We start from the raw sequence: 17,496 nt of genomic DNA on the forward strand, positions 1-17,496 counted from the left end.
TCAGTAGATTTGGAAAATGTAATAAACTGGAAAAAAGCTGTTACATTATTCTAGGCACAAGATGATGTGATGCGCACCAAACTCGGCAGCAAATACAGAGTAGAGTGAATAAACTCAAGATATACTTTGGAAGTAGAACTGACGAGATTGGTTAATTGATAAGATGAGAAAAGAAAAGGACTCACTGGCGTAAGTAAACAAACCCTCCCCAGAGAGCCCAATCTAGCCCCGCCCTTCCCCTTTCGACCCAAACGGAGGAAGTGAGGAAAAGGAAGCGACCGCCAAGCTAAGGGCAGGCCTCAGGCCTGGCATCGCAAGGAGGCCGTAAATGGGAGAACCCTATTTGGCCCCTCCCCCATAATGGGCGGTCCTGGAGAGTGACAGAAACCAATGACGAGCGACTCGTCGGGCACTCACCCAATGGCTCTTGAACTGGGTGGAGTCCTGTGCCACGAGGCTAGCTTCCGCTCTCCGCAGCAAGGCTGTCGGTCTGGGCTGTATAACTGCCGTTGTTTGGGCATTTCTGTCAACGTGGGAAGAAGTTGTGCAGAGCAAGTGGACTTTAAACCCGAAGTGCGGGAGCAGTACGGGAGGGATGGGCCCCGCACATGCGGGAGCGCAGCATCGCGGAACTGCTGGGGAGCCGGAGGTGGGTGAGCCATCTGGGAGGAAGGAATGCGCAACGTGTCGGAGATGGCAGAACCTAACAGCGCTCTAGCGAGGGCACGAGAACGGTCCCTTCTGGAAGAGCCCCATTTCCCCTGATGCTTCCAGCCCAGGGTACCGAGACAATTAGAGCTTGCTAAGGGAGATGGAACTTGGCATTATCCGGATGGAAATAGTAAAGCCAATTGAGCTTCTCTTTGTTCGCTAGCTCTACGCCTTGAAACTGAAAAAAACCCCACCCCCTTCTGCGGCTTGGGTCTTTTCCCTGACGACGTCCTCCTGGAGGTTGGACGGGATCTTCTTCCCTCTTGTGTCTAGTTTTGTGCTCTCCACGTGGTGGCGCTCCTGGAGCGCTACAGTAATGCTCTCCAGGGTGTGGGATCGTGGAGGGGGACGGGGCCCAGGGCTGTAGGGGAGAAGGTTTGGGATCCCGCAGCCCAGGGTTCGAAGCCTGCTCACAGTTTAGGCATACCAACTGGAACCTCTAGCTCACTGGGCTTCGTTCGGGTGTCCGTTTTCTGCTAGGATTATTGTGAGGATTGGATGATTCACTGAGTGTGTCCTTCAAAGTCAGTAGGCTCTTCCATCATTGAGCACTTAATGTATACTTATATAGTTTATAGTCAGGGCTTGCTGGGGCAGGGTGTGTGTGTGTGTGTTTGTGTGTGTGTATGTGTGTAACCTGGCAGGATTTGGATAGAGCAAGAGTGGAGATGGCATTTGCAAAGTCCCAGGATTAACCCAGCAGAAGAGGAAGCTCCTGGTACTTACAAGGACCTGAGGCATGGCTTGGGCAATGGCCCAGTCAGCTACTACCCCTAGCAACTTGTGCTGTCAGGTAGATGGGGAACCCTCAACTCAAGGAGTTTTCAGTATAGAGCTCAGTAGTGTTCTTTTAAGTAAAAATTACTCTGAGTTTTACACAATCTGACTCCTATTCAAGAGAGACCAGGAGCAGGTAAAGCCTTTACCCACGTCCTGTCATGGTGGCACATCAGGCAGTGGATGCTAGATATCTGTGATGTCACCCTGGGTTCTCCCTCTCATTGGCCGCAGGTGATGGCGTCAGCTCTGGAAGGCACAGGCAAGGAGGGGAAGAAGGAATCCTCAAAGAAGCGTTCGGTGGCTGGTTCTCCAGTGGAGGGCCTCCTGCAGCCCGTGAAGCTCAGCCGAGCAGAACTGTACAAGGAGCCTACCAATGAGGAGCTGAATCGCCTTCGGGAGACTGAGAGTCTGTTCCATTCCAGCTTGCTTCGTTTACAGGTACCATTGGGTGGTTGGGGCTTGGGTTAGAGAGGTGGGCCTGAGACCCTGAGGCTGAAGTACTACTCACCCCTGCCACTTCTTACAGGTAGAGGAGCTACTGAAGGAAGTGAGGCTGTCAGAGAAGAAGAAAGAGCGGATTGATGCTTTCCTACGGAAGGTCAACCAGCGGATCATGAGGGTGCCCTCAACCCCTGAGACAGAGGTAAGGCAGGTAGTGGAGGGAACTGGAAAGCCCAGAAGAGGTCCTTAGGGATCTTGCTATTCTCTGAAGGGGATGGGGTGCTAGGGAGCTCATTCTCACTGCCAGGAGTCTCAGCTAGGAGTGCAGTCAATTATGTGTTCATTCATTTAGCAAACACTTCCGTGCCTTGCAGTTGTTGTGTTCTTAGGGTACATCAGTGAACAAAGCAGCCTATGTTCTAGTGTTAGACTTATGGACGATAGATAATGAACACGACAAGTAAACTGTATGGCAGTGTTAGAAGGTGGTAAGTAGTATGGAAAAAGGAAGAAGGGCAAGGTAAGGGGATTATGGGAATATCAGAGGATGAGAGTGGTTGGCAACTTTAAATAGCGTGGCTGAGGTAGGCCTTATTGAAGTGACATTTGTGTGAAGGAAGTGAGTCAGCTATATAGATATCTAAGGGAAGAAGAGCATTCCAGGAAGGGAAAATAGCCAACACAAATGTTCAAAGGCAAGAATAGGTCTGGTATGATGAATTGGGAGATTGGGATTGACATATATACACTAATATGTATAAAATGGATAACTAATAAGAACCTGCTGTATAAAAAAATAAATAAAGTTAAAAAAAAAAAGAATAGGTCTGGTACATTCCTTGGAATGAATGAGGGGAAGATAGAAGGAGGTAAGTTCAGAAACGTTATGGAGGAAGGGGGCATATCATGCAGGGCCTTGTGCACCAAAACAAGTACTTTCGCTGTTGCTCTGGATAAGATGGGGAATAACTGCAGGCATTTTGTTTGTGATCTAACTTCAGTATTAAAAAGTTCACCCAGGTTTTTGTGTTAAAAATAGAATGTAGGGGGACAAAGGTGAAATCAGGGAGACTAGTTAGAAACCTATTGTACAATGATCCACTGAAAAATTGCTCAGACTAGGGTAGAGTAGAGAAGTGGTCAGTGTCTGGATACCTTTTGAAAGTGAAATGGGTGTTCTTAACAGAGATGAGTCAAGGTGATTTAAATGTTTTTAGCTTGAGCAACTAGTATGGAGTTGTTTTAATGGGGAAGACATGTTTATAGGAAGATCAGAAGTTTGGTTTCAAACATTTTGACATGTTGAATTTGAGATGTCTCCTAGACATCAAGGGGACATGTTAGGAAGGCAGTCAAGTTAATACGTGTCACTGTCTCTCTCCCCACAGCTGACCAACCAGGCATGGCTCCGGGGTGGGGTTCGAGTCCCCCTCCACCAAGTGCCCTATACTGTGAAGGGCTGTTTCCGCTTCCTGCCCCCAGCCCAGGTCACTGTTGTGGGCAGTTACCTTCTGGGCACCTGCATCCGGCCGGACATCAATGTGGATGTGGCATTGACCATGCCCAGGGTGAGGTTCAGAGTTTGGGGAATGGAGAGGTCTGCCATTTCACCACCTACAAATCCCTTGATCCCTCTCTTTTTCCCACCTCTCGCTTGCCAGAGCATTGAAATCTGAATTCTAAATCCAAAGAACAGACCACTGCAACAGACTCCTGAGGGAGCTTAGATTTGCCATTTGGAACTTTGTCTTCCTCACCTGAGTTGTGGTATTGCTAGCCTTGGCTTAAGCATCCTGGCCAGCAGATGGGGTTGCCAAGCTTTGACCTTGGCTTCGTCTTGGCCCCCAAGTTCTCCAACAACAAGGGCTTAAGTGACTGGCCATCTCTCTCTTCTCCTGACCCCCTCCAGGAGATCCTACAGGACAAGGATGGGCTGAACCAGCGCTACTTCCGCAAGCGTGCCCTCTACCTGGCCCACTTGGCTCACCACCTGTCCCAAGACCCACTCTTTGGCAGTGTTCGCTTTTCCTACACCAATGGCTGCCACCTGAAACCCTCGCTGCTGCTGCGGCCGCATGGTAGGAGGCATATACCAGGTGGAGGGCACCGTATGGGGTGACAAATCCAGTGGGGGAGGAACTGGGGCCTCAAGTCCAAGGTGAGAGGCTTGGGCCTCCAGTTTGAGGGGAAAGGTGTAAGTCCCTCAAATGGGGCGGGGGGGGGGGCGGTGCGGGTGGTACAGGGACTCCTCCGGCTCCAGGGGGCTGCAGGGTCTCCGCATCTCCCATCTCCCCCCAGGGAAGGATGAGCGTCTGGTCACTGTCCGTCTGCATCCATGCCCTCCACCTGACTTCTTCCGCCCGTGCCGCCTGCTGCCGTCCAAGAACAATGTGCGCACTGCCTGGTACCGAGGGCAGAGTCCTTCAGGGGATGGTGAGTATCAAGGTGGAGTTGGAGGGAAGGGTGTTGCAGGGACTTCTCCTCTCATGACTTCCCCTTTCCTCCCACAGGTAGCCCAGAGCCCCCCACGCCCCACTATAACACATGGGTCCTGCAGGACACAGCCCTTGAGTCCCATGCACAGCTGCTATCAACCGTGCTGGGCTCAGCCTCGGGGCTGAAGGATGGTGTGGCACTTCTGAAGGTCTGGCTGCGGCAGCGGGAACTGGACAAGGTGAGTGGGGAGTGGCCCAGCTTCCCTGCCTCACTGAGTGGTGGGTTGGCTCTGAGCTCCGGCCTTTCCCTCCGTCTCTCCCTCAGGGCCTGGGAGGATTCAGTGGGTTCCTTGTCTCCATGCTGGTTGCCTTCCTTGTGTCTACACACAAGATCCATACCACCATGAGCGGCTACCAGGTCCTGAGAAGCACCTTGCAGTTTCTGGGTGAGGCGGCTGGACTTCGAAAGGCCAAGGGCCCCACTCATACCCATCAGGGATCATTCGGTTTCTGGTCCTCAGACAGATGAGCAAACCGAATCCCAGAGGCAGGCAGTTGCAGCCACCTGTCCGGAGAGTGGGTGTCACGAGGGCTGGGTCCCTAGGGAGGGGGATACCTTCTGATATACCCACCTTCTCTGGCTCATTTCAGCCAGTACAGATCTGACGGTCAACGGGATCAGTTTGTGCTTCAGCTCAGATCCTTCCCTGGTGAGTAGGGCAGTGCTGAGTCTGGGCAAGACGTCCTGAAGTTAAGGCCCAGCCCTGACTGGCTTCTCTCTCCCCCTCCCAGCCGGCCCTGGCTGACTTCCACCAGGCCTTCCCTGTTGTTTTCCTGGACTTCTCAGGCCGTCTCAACCTCTGTGCTGATGTCACTGCCTCCACTTGCCACCAGGTACAGGTGTCGCCCACTCCTGGCTTCTCCAGATGTCCCAGCCCAGACCCTGTCCCTTCTGCCAGCACCAGAACCCCAGAAACTCCTCTCCAGAGACCTTCGGTCAGGCGCATCTCTGGGTCTGGGCCCTGTGTTCCGTGAGGGGAGGGGTGCAGTGCTGGTGGTCTCACGTGGGAGTTCCCTCCTTACTCTGTGGCCCCAGGTGCAGCACGAGGCACGGCTGTCTATGGTGTTACTGGACAGCAAAGCTGATGATGGGTTCCAGCTGCTGTTGATGACTCCCAAACCCATGATCCGGGCTTTTGACCACATACTGCAGTAAGTTTTGGGGTGCCAGGATATGCCAGTGAGTCCTGTGTCCCTGGAGCTAGTGATGGGGCAAAGGTCCTCAGGCAGGTGCTCAGATAGATCATCCTGGTGGTGGGGGTGGTGATACTTGGGGCCAGCAGTACCTGATTCCCCCTCATTGTCCCTCTCTGCCCCCCCAGTCTCCGTCCACTGAGTCGCCTGCAGGCAGCATGTCACCGACTAAAGCTGTGGCCAGAGCTGCAGGATCATGGTGGGGACTATGTCTCAGCTGCTTTGGGCCCACTAACCACCCTTCTGGAGCAGGGCCTGGGGTCCCGGCTGCACCTGCTGGCCCACTCTCGGCCCCCAGTCTCAGAGGTGAGATGGTGTTGGTTGGGGAGTTTGTGGGACTGAGGGGGTTGGACCCAGGGTCCCAAGGGATACAAAAGACACACCATCCCTCTCACTAGAAAGTGGGTTTCCAGACCAAGCTGTGGGATGCTTGGATTGAGCTCAGCCTTTCTACATCCTACAGTGGGACATCAGCCAGGATCCACCGAAGCACAGAGACTCCGGGGTCCTGACCCTGGGATTGCTCCTCCGGCCTGAGGGGCTGACCAGTGTTCTCGAGCTGGGTCCAGAGGCTGACCAGCCTGAGGTGAGGAGCCCTGGAGTCTGAGGGGTGATTTGGTCCTGTCTTGCATTGGAAGGAGTGGAGTGGACCGTCCTCATGCCACCTGGATTGAGGCCTGTCAGGAGACTTCTTTCTGCTTTCTCTTTTTTGCAAGATTTATTTATTATCTATTTAGTTTATTTTTGGCTGCATCAGGTCTTAGTTGCGGCACGCGGGATCTTTGTTGAGGCATGCAGGATCTTTCATTGCGGCTCATGGGCTTCTCCCTAGTTGTGGCGTGTGGGTTTTTTCTCCCTAGTTGTGGCGTTCAGGCTCCAGGGCACGTGGGCTCTGTAGTTTGCGGCACGCAGGCTCTCTCGTTGAGGCACACGAGCTCTGTAGTTGTGGCGCACGGGCTTAGTTGCCCCGCGGCATGTGGCATCTTATTTCCCCGACCAGGGACTGAACCCACGTCCCCTGCCTTGTACAGCAGATTCTTTACCACTGGGCCACCAGGGAAGTCCCCTGTTGGGAGATTTCTGACAGAGCCCTTCTTTGTTGATCTCTACCACTACCTCTTTCCTGTTCCCAGGCTGCTGACTTCCGCCAGTTCTGGGGATCTCGCTCCGAGCTTCGGCGTTTCCAGGATGGAGCCATTCGGGAAGCTGTGGTCTGGGAGGCAGCCTCTATGGCCCAGAAGCGCCTTATTCCCCACCAGGTGGTCAATCATCTCTTAACACTGTGAGTGTTAGCATCTGAATGCCGGGAGGCAGCCACGGGCCAGGGAGCCTTTTAGGAGGGTCTGGCCCAGGCTTTTGGGGTGAGCAGCCCACATCCAGTAGCTCTCGGCATGGCCCCCAGTGCCCACACTGTGCCTGTGCCCCTTTTCTAGCCATGCTGACATCCCAGATACCTGTGTCCACTATACGGGGGGCCTCCTGGATGCACTGATTCAAGGCCTGAAAGAGGTAAGGGCCCTGGTTCAGGGCTTGGGTTAAGGCTAGGGGCTGTAGAGTAAGCAGCCTATGTGGCTGGATTTGCGGGGTGGGGATGGGGGTGGAGAGCCCCACCTTAGGCAGGCTGCACTTCCCAGAGCGTCCCCCAGGGGGCCCTCTAGCTCTGCAGCAGCAGCCTGAGCCATGGCTGTATCCCAGGTGGTCGGGCTCTTCTGAAAGGTCGTGCCCTCCTGTCTTTCTTTTCCCTCTCAGACCTCCAGCACAGGTGAGGAGGCCCTGGCAGCTGCGGTGCGTTGCTACGATGACCTCAGCCGCTTGCTGTGGGGACTGGAAGGTCTGCCGCTGACCGTGTCTGCCGTGCAGGGAGCTCACCCAGTGCTGCGCTACACTGAGGTGAGGCGCAAGGGGCAGGGAGCTCTTTCTGCTTGGTGACACCCACCTCTGCTCCACTCACCCAGTAGTCTCCCTTCCAGCTTCTTGACTCTGGGCACTCCCTCCCAGTCCCAGGCCTCTTCCTCAGCCCTGCTTCTTCCATAGGTGTTCCCACCAACCGCAGTCCGGCCAGCCTACTCCTTCTATGAACAGCTGCGAGAGCGGGCCTCGCTGTTGCCCCGGCCTGACAAGCCCTGTCCGGCCTACGTGGAGCCCATGACTGGTGAGGGAGCTCTTGCGAGGGGGTGAGAGGGACTGTTCTCACCCCAGGCCGCAGGCTGAGGCCTCTCACTCTTCTCCACAGTGGTATGTCACCTGGAGGGCAGTGGGCAGTGGCCACAGGATGCTGAGGCCATACGGAGGGTCCGGGCTGCCTTCCAGCTGCGCCTGGCAGAGCTGCTGACGCAGCAGCATGGGCTGCAGTGCCGCGCCTCGGCCACGCACACCGATGTCCTCAAGGTTCGGCTGGTGTAGGGCAGGGATACCCAGGGAGGGAGGGGACAGGGGTGTCAGGGTGCCCCGCCTCCCATGCCATCCCCTCTTCCAACAGGATGGGTTTGTATTCCGGATTCGTGTGGCCTATCAGCGGGAGCCCCAGATCCTGAGGGAGATGCGGAGCCCCGAGGGGATCATCTCCTTGAGGGACACTCCCGCCTCCCTCCGCCTTGAGAGGGACACTAGGCAGTTGCCCCTGCTCACCAGCACCTTGCATGGGTATGGCCACCCCCACAGGCTCTTATGTCTGTAGACCCTTTCCTGGCCCCATTCTGCTCTCCTGGCCATCTGTCTCTCTGGAAGGCCAGTTAGAGATACGAGTTCTGGAGTCAGGCAAGTGCTAGAATCCTGGCCCTGCCAATTCACTGGCTGTGTCCCTTGGGCAGGATTCCCCCTCCCCTCGACCTTATTTTTCTCATCTGTAAAATGGGAATCATGCTAGGACCAACCTCTTGGGGTATTAATTAGGAAGATGTGAGATGGTACGTGTAATGCATTAGCACAGAGGCCAGTGTTGGGTAAAGTTGAGTAAATAGCAGCAGCGGGGCCGAAACACTGTTCTTGGGCCCTGAAGACCTCACTGTCATGGCCACTACCCTCCTCTCCCCGCAGACTCCAGCAGCAGCACTCAGCCTTCTCGGGTGTGGCTCGGCTGGCCAAGCGGTGGGTGCGCGCCCAGCTCCTAGGTGAGGAGCTCACCGATGAGTGCCTGGACCTGGTGGCTGCTGCCCTTTTCCTGCACCCTGAGCCCTTCACCCCTCCCAGGTGATTCCCTCCACCTTTCCCCTAGCCAGGAAGTCCCACTGGGGCCAGCTTTCATCCCCCATGCTTCAGTCCACATGGGAGAGGTGGCTGAACCAAGGGACAGAAGGGGTTTTAACCCCCGCAGTCCACACCAAGGGGTCTAGGCTCTCTGGACTGTGGGGAGTCTGGGCATGTGTGACTGGGCCCCAGATGCTTTGCTTACTTCTTCCTCTCAGCTCCCCCCAGGTGGGCTTCCTTCGGTTCCTTTTCCTGATATCAACCTTTGATTGGAAGAACAACCCCCTAATTGTCAACCTCAACAATGAGCTCACTGGTAAGTGGTAGGATCAGGGTCAGACTAGTGCAAGAACTACCCTCTGTGGATTGTAGAATAGGGCAGGCAAGGGTTTTCCCTGTCAGTCTGTTGGGTTTTCTCTCTGCCTCCCCTATCCCGGATATCCACTCCTGACCCTGACTGCCTGGGGGTAGGGAATTGTTAAGGAGGAAGAGGACCAAATCAAGCCTTTTAGGGAGCTCCGAGACTGTAGAGATATGGTTTGCCCACGTGATGATCAGAAACACAGCGGACTGGGGGTGGTAAGCAGGCTACCTGGGGGACTGTGAAGGGAAGAGGAGAGAGGAAGAGGGACTCTGAACACCAGGTGAGAAATCTTACGGTGGGGAGCCGGGAACGGTTCAGGCTAGAATACAGGCCCAGACCTCTTGGGCGTGGGGGGTGAGTGATGATTTCTGGTTGTAATATGAGGAGGTTCTGGTCCCAGCAGAGAGGAAGGTATCAGCTTTCTAATTCCCCAGGTGTTTGGGAACCCAGGGCAGGAAGGGGCCAGGGGCAGGCCTCAGCTTGTGCAGGCCTGGAAACCAGACTAGGGTGCCAGGCAGTGGAAAATTCTGCTTCTGGTCCCGGGCTGGGAGTTTAACACCCTGCCCAGTTGAGGCAGATGCGGTGTCCCTTTCATCGCTTCTGCCATTTGGGGGATGTTGGAAAATCCCTGTGATGGGCAGCTGCTAAGTGTACAGTAGGAGGACCCAGGGCAGTAGAGGGTGTCTGGGGGGAGGAGTAGGCTGACCCAAGACCCCCTCTCATCCGACCCCCTCTCATCCGTAGCGGAGGAGCAGGTGGAGATCCGCAGTGTCTTCCTGGCAACCCGGACAAAACTCCCCATCATGGTCATCATTACCCCCCAGGATCGCAAAAGCTCTGTATGGACACAGGATGGACCCTCGCCCCAGGTTTAATTTCGTTCCTGCTCCCAAGTGTGTGGTTTTCTCCCTCAAGGAAAAAGCAGGCCCAGCCTGAGCTATGAGAGACCTGTGGTCAGGTCTAACCTATCTGATGTATGTGTGCCCCCCAGATCCTACACCAGCTCGTGGTCCTGGCAGCCGAGGCCTTGCCCGTCCTAGAGAAGCAGCTAATGGATCCCCAGGGTCCTGGGGACATCAGGGTAAGCCCCAGGCCCAGACTGACTCCAGGGGCTCTGGGGGCTCTGCCTTTGAACCATGGAAGTCTGGAGCTCTAGGGGCCCTTGTTTGGTGAGACTGAATCCAGAGGAGGCGTTGCAGCTGCCCACGACGCCTGGCAGTGGGGGAGCCTGCAGGAGAATCGGGGCCCTGGCTTCGCACTTCTACCCCGCGCTCCTCCTGCTGGACCCAAGCTGCCACCGGCTGGGTCTTGTTCCTGCCTTCAAATGAGCATTTGGGCCCATAATGGGCGGGTCAGACAAAAGGGAAGGAGGGAACCAGAGTGGGCATGTGGAGGGGTTTGTGGTCCAGTTCCCAGCTCCCAAGTGGGCACTGCTGAGCACCCCCTACCCCTCCTCAGACAGTGTTCCGGCCACCGTTGGACATGTACGACGTGCTGATCCACCTGTCTCCCCGCCACATCCCCCGGCACCGCCAGGCTGTGGACTCGCCCGCTGCCTCCTTCTGCCGGGGCCTGCTTAGTGAGCCGGGGCCCTCCTCCCTGATGCCCGTGCTGGGCTACGATCCTCCTCAGCTCTACCTGGCACAGCTCAGGGTAGGTCCTCGAGGGCTGACTGACCCTGGGGAGGGGACATCCAGGTGGAGCTGGGGCCGTGGAGGTGGCTCTCAGGTGTCCACCTGTAATCTTGTCTCTGTCCTGCTCTTTTCTAGGAGGCCTTTGGGGACCTGGCCCTTTTCTTCTATGACCAGCATGGCGGAAAGGTGATCGGCGTCCTCTGGAAGCCCACCAGCTTCCAGCCCCAGCCCTTAAAGGTGAGCTGGCTGGTGACAGTTGTCTGTTCCTGAGTGTGTACATGCGTTCCACATGGGCATGCGTGTCTGTGTGTGGTTCCACGAGTGACCCGCTGGCAGGTGTGAAACGTGTGTTTTGGTGTCTCTGCGTGTGCCTCTCGTGACACCCTCAATCTACATTTCTCTGATTCTCCCAGGCCTCCAACACAAGGGGCGCATGGTGGTGTCTCAAGGTGGGAGCTGGTGATGGTGCCCATGTAGAAGCCATCCTGGAGGACTTTGCCATCCTGGCGAAGGCCTGGTCCAGGCTGTGGAGGCCCGAAGTGAGAGGTGGACCGTGTGACCTCCAGCCCAGGAGCAAGCTGTAGATGGACAACAGGACTGCAGACCTCTGGAGCAAGATGTCAATGCCATGACCACCCTGCTGCATACGGACCTTCCAAGGAGGGCTTGCTGGGCCTGCGCATGCTGAATCATCCCCAACAAAGCCCTGTCCCAATTTTCTGTCTGATGCCCCAGCATTGAGGCAGGGGCCATGGTGCCCTGTGGAGTCCCCTGGGCCTGACCAGAAGAGGACTGGGAGCCAGCTCAGAGGGGACACTGAATGAACCCAGGAGATCCATCTACTTGTCAGCCTGGCCTGGACCTTTTTTATTTTTTTCCTTCCCAGGCTGCTCGCAGAAGCCCAGAGAAGAGGCTGTGTGCCCGGGGCTGAGGCTCTGTCCCCACCCCTCTGCCAGGATGTGTGCCTCGATCTCACTATGCCCTTCGGTGCATCGTCAGGCCTTTTAAATGGGGCTCAGAGAAGGTGTGGCACTGCCTGAGAGTCACAGAGCACCAGCACTGAGCAGTGGAGAGGGGGCTACGTGGGCTGAATACACCGCATTGAAGGGGCACAATGCCCTCCTGTGTTGGTTCTGCTGCATCCCGGGGTGGGGACATGGAAAAGCACAGAGGACAGGAAGGGGCCGGGTGGGTGAAGGGGCGAGGGGGACTGGTGGTCCCCCATCCAGGAGAGATGCAGAAAGCACTGATTGCTGCCCTGGCCTCCGGTGTCTGAGCCCCTCAGGCTCTGTGCTCCTGCAGTGGTGGGGCAGAGGTGAGTGGAACACAAGACCTGCTCTCCAGGAGCTCCCAGTGCCCTGGGGGAGGGGGTGCTGCTTCCTTTCAGCCTGGTCCGCACCCCCCTTCCAGCAGCCTCTCCCTAATCCTGGCTGTTTTTCCAGACTCAGCTCAAACAGTGACTCCTCCTTAAACCCTTCCTCGCCCTCAGCCTAAGGTGCGCTTTCTCTCCTCTGAAACGTTAGAGCAATTACTGCCTGTTCATTTCTCTTTGCAGTCACGTAAGTGGCATGAACTCCTCTCTTGTCTTAAACCGTGATTTAAAATTAAATCATTTAATTTCCCTATGTTATTGGCTTGTCTGCCTTTTCCGCATGGTTTTGACCTTCTCTCCTAAATGTAAGCTCTTTGAGGGCAGGAAACATATTTGAACAGATTTCATGGCACCTAGTACAGTGCTCTGCCCAAGTAGGATACAGGTGTGTGCAGAAGGGGCACCTGGCCCAGGCAGATGGAGGACAGGGCAGGCCACCAGAAGACTTCAAGGAAAAGAGAATCATGATTTGTGATCTCTGCCTAGAATGGGTAGGGTTTTGATGGTGAAAGGCCTGAGAATTAAAAAGTTGATGTTGGGAATTCCTTGGCAGTCCAATGGTTAGGAGTCCACGCTCTCACAGCTGAGGGGCCGGGTTCAGTCCCTGGTCGAGGAACTAAAATCACTCAAGCCATGCAGTGCAGCCAAAAAAAAAAAAAAAAAAATAGGTTTATTGAGTGCCTGCCTAATAAGGTACCCTTGGTTATTTTCCATATCTTACATAAGGAAGTTGATCATATAATCATACCAGCCCTATGAAGTACCTGCTTTTCCTCATTATCCTCATTTTCTGAATGAGGTCAAGTTCAGCGGCAGGTGGGGGCGTGTTTGTAGAGGGACTTGGATGCCTGGCTATCTGGTTTCATCCTCAAGATGCTTAGCCACGCATGGGAACTCTGGTTTCCAATTTTGTCCCAATTCTGTTAGTCTTTGTGAACCTATGCCAGCCCCTGTCTGTCACTGTCATGGGACAGCTTGGCCTGGGGTTGAAATTAGTATAGGGAATACACTGATTGGCTGTGTGAACCGAGGTCTGTGTCCATCTCTCTCCCTGTGCCATTCATTCATGTACTCCAGACCTCAGTGTGCCAGGCTGTATTTTCAGTGAGATACAAGGGATGCAGTCCCAGCCCTGTGGTCATCCCTGGCTTCTCAGCTTTCCTTTTTCTTAGTCCCTCACATGTGGCAGTCCCTCCATGGACTCTGGGGAAGGGCAGGGGGTACAGGCTGGTTTCAAACCATCCCGTTTCATCCCAGGGTCAGCTTCAGGCTCGTAGCTTCCTTCACAACCCCAGTGCAGGGAGCGTGTGGAATCTGCCTCCAGGTAAGCTCGTGGCTCCAAGAAGTGCAGACACCAGTCCCAATCAGGGGAAATGAGCCTTGGCCCTGCTACCTCCCCATGTGGTCCTGGGCAAGTCACTTCCCCTTGCTGGGCTCAACCTCCCCATCTTTAAAATGGGCATGAAAAAAAAAAGGGGCATGATAGGGACTTCCCTGGCGGCCCAGTGCTTAGGACTCTGCTTCCACTGCAAGGAGCATGGGTTTGATCCCTGGTCAGGGAGCTAAGATCCCTCAAGCCGTGCGGTGCAGCCAAAAAAAAAAAAAAGAAAAAAAAGCCATGATAATGGCTTTGTCAGGTGCCCAGTGTGGCAAGGGAAGAGGGCAGATGACTCAGAAGCCCAAGGAGGTACATCCACTATGCTTTCTGCACTCCCTGCTCCAGCTTGGGGTGGGGGGTGAGGGGAGCAGGAAGTCCAGGCTCCAATTTCAATGCTTGCTCCAACCTGTTTTCCTTGGATTTTCTCTGGGAAGTAGGTGAGGAGGCTGGTGTGGTCTAACATGATCTTGGGGAAGAGGGGACATGAGGAGCTGGAGCCTCAGGGGAAGAGAAGGAGAGGAGCCTAGGAGGAACTGCTGGAGCGAGGGTGTGCAGGGGGATGTGTGTTATGGCGCCGCCCACGCGTGCGTCTGCCCCTGTGGGCCTCTGCGTTTGCAGGTAGGCATGGATGGGGCGGGAAGCTGTGTGTGATGTATGGTGTGATCTGTCTGCTCTGTGTGTGTTGGAGTGGGGTGTGTGCACATCTGTATATACTAGTCTGCTTGTGCAGGTTTTTGCCTCCAGCTCTGGGTTGCTGTAAAAGGCAAAATCTGCTCTGTTTTTTTTTTTTTTTAATTTTTATTTATTTATATTTATCTTTGGCTGTGTTGGGTCTTCGTTTCTGTGCGAGGGCTTTCTCTAGTTGCGGCAAGCGGGGGCCACTCTTCATCGCGGTGCGCGGGCCTCTCACTGTCACGGCCTCTCCTGTTGCGGAGCACAAGCTCCAGACGCGCAGGCTCAGTAGTTGTGGCTCATGGGCCTAGTTGCTCCGCGGCATGTGGGATCTTCCCAGACCAGGGCTCGAACCCGTGTCCCCTGCATTGGCAGGCAGATTCTCAACCGCTGCGCCACCAGGGAAGCCCTGCTCTGTTTTTAAAGAGCAAGTCAGGAGGAAAAGCTCTCAGGAGGCAGGAACTCTGGATTCCTTCCTGTAAATTTAAATGGCTGTAAATAAAGGCTTCCCCTTCTTGGGGCTTCAGTTTCCCCAGTTCTGTCAGACCTCCCAAGCCTCTCTATGTAGTCACATTCAGTGAATTCTCAAAGGGTCCTCTCTTCGGGCTGTGCTATCTGACAACCTCCTCTAAACCAGAATCCTTTTAGCTGAAGACCCTGTTTTCCTCTGCCCAGCTCCTTACTTTGGAGAAAAAGAGCAAGACCCCAAAGCCCAGGGGTCCTTGCAGCAGGTACATTCAGTGAAATCCTGAGGGCTGCTCCGTCCCTGACCTAGTAAGTCAGATTGGGCTAGTCTGAGGCCTACCACTTCCACCCCAATAAATATGCACCTAACCTCCTCAACATCTGGTACTCGCTTTGTGAGTCACAGATTAATCTACGTGAGCGATAAAGATAAAGGGGAGGGGAAGCCTGGGGCACGTGAGTCACCCCCACCTTCCTCGGGAAAGGCCAGCCTGCCCACCTCTCTGCTGCAGAGAGAAGGTGACATCTTGGGCTGCCCTGGGGAACTAAGGGGGACAAGAGTGTTCCAAACCCAGAGGGAGACTCACTTCCCTCTCCCACTTCAGTTTCTGGAAGAGGGAGGGAGAGGATAATATTTCTGGTTTGCAAGAGGCCCAGAGAGGTGTAGGAACTTGTCTAGGGTCACACAGGGAGTTACAGAGAATCTATGTATCCTGGCTGCAGGCCTTGCTTCTGAGCCTGGGCTTTCCCAGGGGTCGGGTGATGAGGAATAAAAGAGTAGAGAGGCCGGAGCTCTGGATCTCTCCAGTGAGGCGGGGAGGAGTGAAAAGCCGGGCCCCGCCCCTGTCCTGGGCTGCCTGCCAGTCTTGGCCCTTCCCTTCTGTGCAAGGCAGCAGAATGAAGCTGTTATTAGACCCAGGGGAGCAAGGTCAAGGATAGGGGTGGCGGGTGGGAGCATGAGCACTCTGGTCCACCACAAGCCTATGTCTCTGTTTCCCTGTCTGGGAGCTCTCCTCTGTTCTCCCAGACTAGAAACCTCCACAGAACAGAGCTGGGGTCTCCTAGAGACTGACGAGGCCAAGGTTGGACCCTGACTGAGGGGTCACTGAGGGGCATTGAGACCCAGCTCCTGTTCCACCTGATGACCAAATGGTTTGAATGAAAAAGATAGATATGACATCCTGGCCTTTCCCCAATCTCCCTCTCCACTGCCCCAAGGTCTAGAGAACCTCAGGAAGTCATTCCTGAAGTCTGACTGCAGAATCTCCTGCTGCGGGCTGTCCTCTCCTCTCGATCCTTCCCCTGAGACTTCTCTCCCTTAGGGCCAGCAGTGGGTGGCTGCCCTGTAATTAGCACCCAGACTGGGCTTGGATGAGGGGAGAGTATACTGGGGCTCATACATACCCGTCACCTTTCTGGAACACCAGATGCAGAGCCTTCCACCACCTGTCCTCCCACGGCCACCTTCAGACCGCAGGCCTCTCAGAGAGCAGTTGTCCTGGGCCCCACCCAGGTTCAGGTTCCTGTCTATGCAATTCTGCCTGCCTTCAACTTCAGCTTCTTGCCTACCTGCCCTGCCCATTCTGCCTCCTAAATCCCAAATCCAAACCCTCTCATCATGTTGTACCAGGTCCCTTTGTCTCCAGACTCCTCAACAGATCCCCACCTCCTATCTCTGGCTTTTATAAATACTGAACCCAGACCCACAGCCAAGCCCAGACAGGGGTACACACAGATATGCACACAGAACCCCAGGGTCGCCCACATGTACACACAGACCTCCATGGGTACATGCATACACAGAGCCAAGAACGCACATGGATGCGCACGACATTCGTACGGGAGGGAACGTGACTCATTAACGAGGCAGCTTCTGGAATGAACCTTTCCTTCTACATTGACTGTAATACAGTTTTCAAAGCCTGAAACATCTGTACTCTTGTCTGATTCTTTCAGGGGCCCTGGGTGTGTGTGTGTTGGGGGGACTCCACCTGAAACCTGCAGGAGACTGATGAGGAAACTGAAACTGAGGGGCAGGGAAAGGGAGCTGGCTCGGCCACCTGACTGGTCAGTGGCCAAGCGAGGCTTGGAGCTGAGCTTCTGGGTCTACAGGAGGGCTCTGCCCCCATCAGCTCAGCCCCTGTGGCTCTGGGCTCTTCCTCAGCACAGGGCCTAGGCCTCCCGTCCCATTCCTCTGCCTCCTCTCTGTGACCCTCTGCTGTCCTCAAAGGGTGCCGAGGGCAACTCAGGGTGACACCAGAAGGTGAACACAGAGTCCCCGGGATATGGGTCAAAAGGTAGATTTTCTCAAGTTCCAGCGGGACGTCTGGCCGGAGGTGCCCCGGGGTGTGGTTTGTGTTCACAGGCTCTCCTCCATCTCGTCTGCCTGGAGACAGGGGGTGACTGTTGGTGTGGCAGGAGGAACTGCTTGCCCACCCCCCAGTCTGGGGACGCTCATAAGAGGGTGATTCATCTCTGCTCTCCACTCCCCGTTCCTGTCCAGAACCAGCCCCCGACTCTCAAGGCCCAGAAACAGGAATAGCATCCAGCAGTGGCCTAAGAGTGGGGCACACTCTAGACAGGGTGCTGAAGCATGGAGGGACCTGTGGCTCCCTGGCTTCCCTGCCCTCTTCACATCTCCTCCATATCCGCATGGCGTTTGAATCCAGCTCAACACTTAACGGGGGGGCTTCCCTGATGGCGCAGTGGTTAAGAATCAGCCTGCCACTGCAGGGGACATGGGTTCGAGCCCTGGTCCGGGAAGATCCCACATGCCGCGGAGCAACTTAGCCCGTGCGCCACAA

At 55.3% G+C, this 17,496-nt stretch overlaps 1 protein-coding gene across 1 annotated transcript; it reads left to right on the top strand.

The window, feature by feature from the left end:
* Positions 1–461: 461 nt before the first annotated feature.
* Positions 462–12,430, top strand: NOL6 (nucleolar protein 6). Its single transcript, XM_036854467.1, is given in 27 exon segments — positions 462–649; positions 1,723–1,929; positions 2,018–2,134; positions 3,321–3,500; positions 3,842–4,010; positions 4,231–4,365; positions 4,443–4,606; positions 4,693–4,813; positions 5,019–5,077; positions 5,160–5,261; positions 5,464–5,579; positions 5,750–5,927; positions 6,085–6,207; positions 6,755–6,903; positions 7,055–7,130; positions 7,371–7,511; positions 7,656–7,773; positions 7,855–8,009; positions 8,101–8,264; positions 8,658–8,810; positions 9,026–9,123; positions 9,916–10,040; positions 10,163–10,252; positions 10,630–10,824; positions 10,941–11,042; positions 11,219–11,306; positions 11,309–12,430. Coding segments are annotated over 27 exon segments (3,435 nt in total). The 5' UTR covers positions 462–595; the 3' UTR covers positions 11,365–12,430.
* Positions 12,431–17,496: the final 5,066 nt, after the last annotated feature.

Source organism: Balaenoptera musculus, chromosome 6 (assembly GCF_009873245.2).
Source record: "Balaenoptera musculus isolate JJ_BM4_2016_0621 chromosome 6, mBalMus1.pri.v3, whole genome shotgun sequence".
NCBI lineage: Eukaryota > Metazoa > Chordata > Mammalia > Artiodactyla > Balaenopteridae > Balaenoptera > Balaenoptera musculus.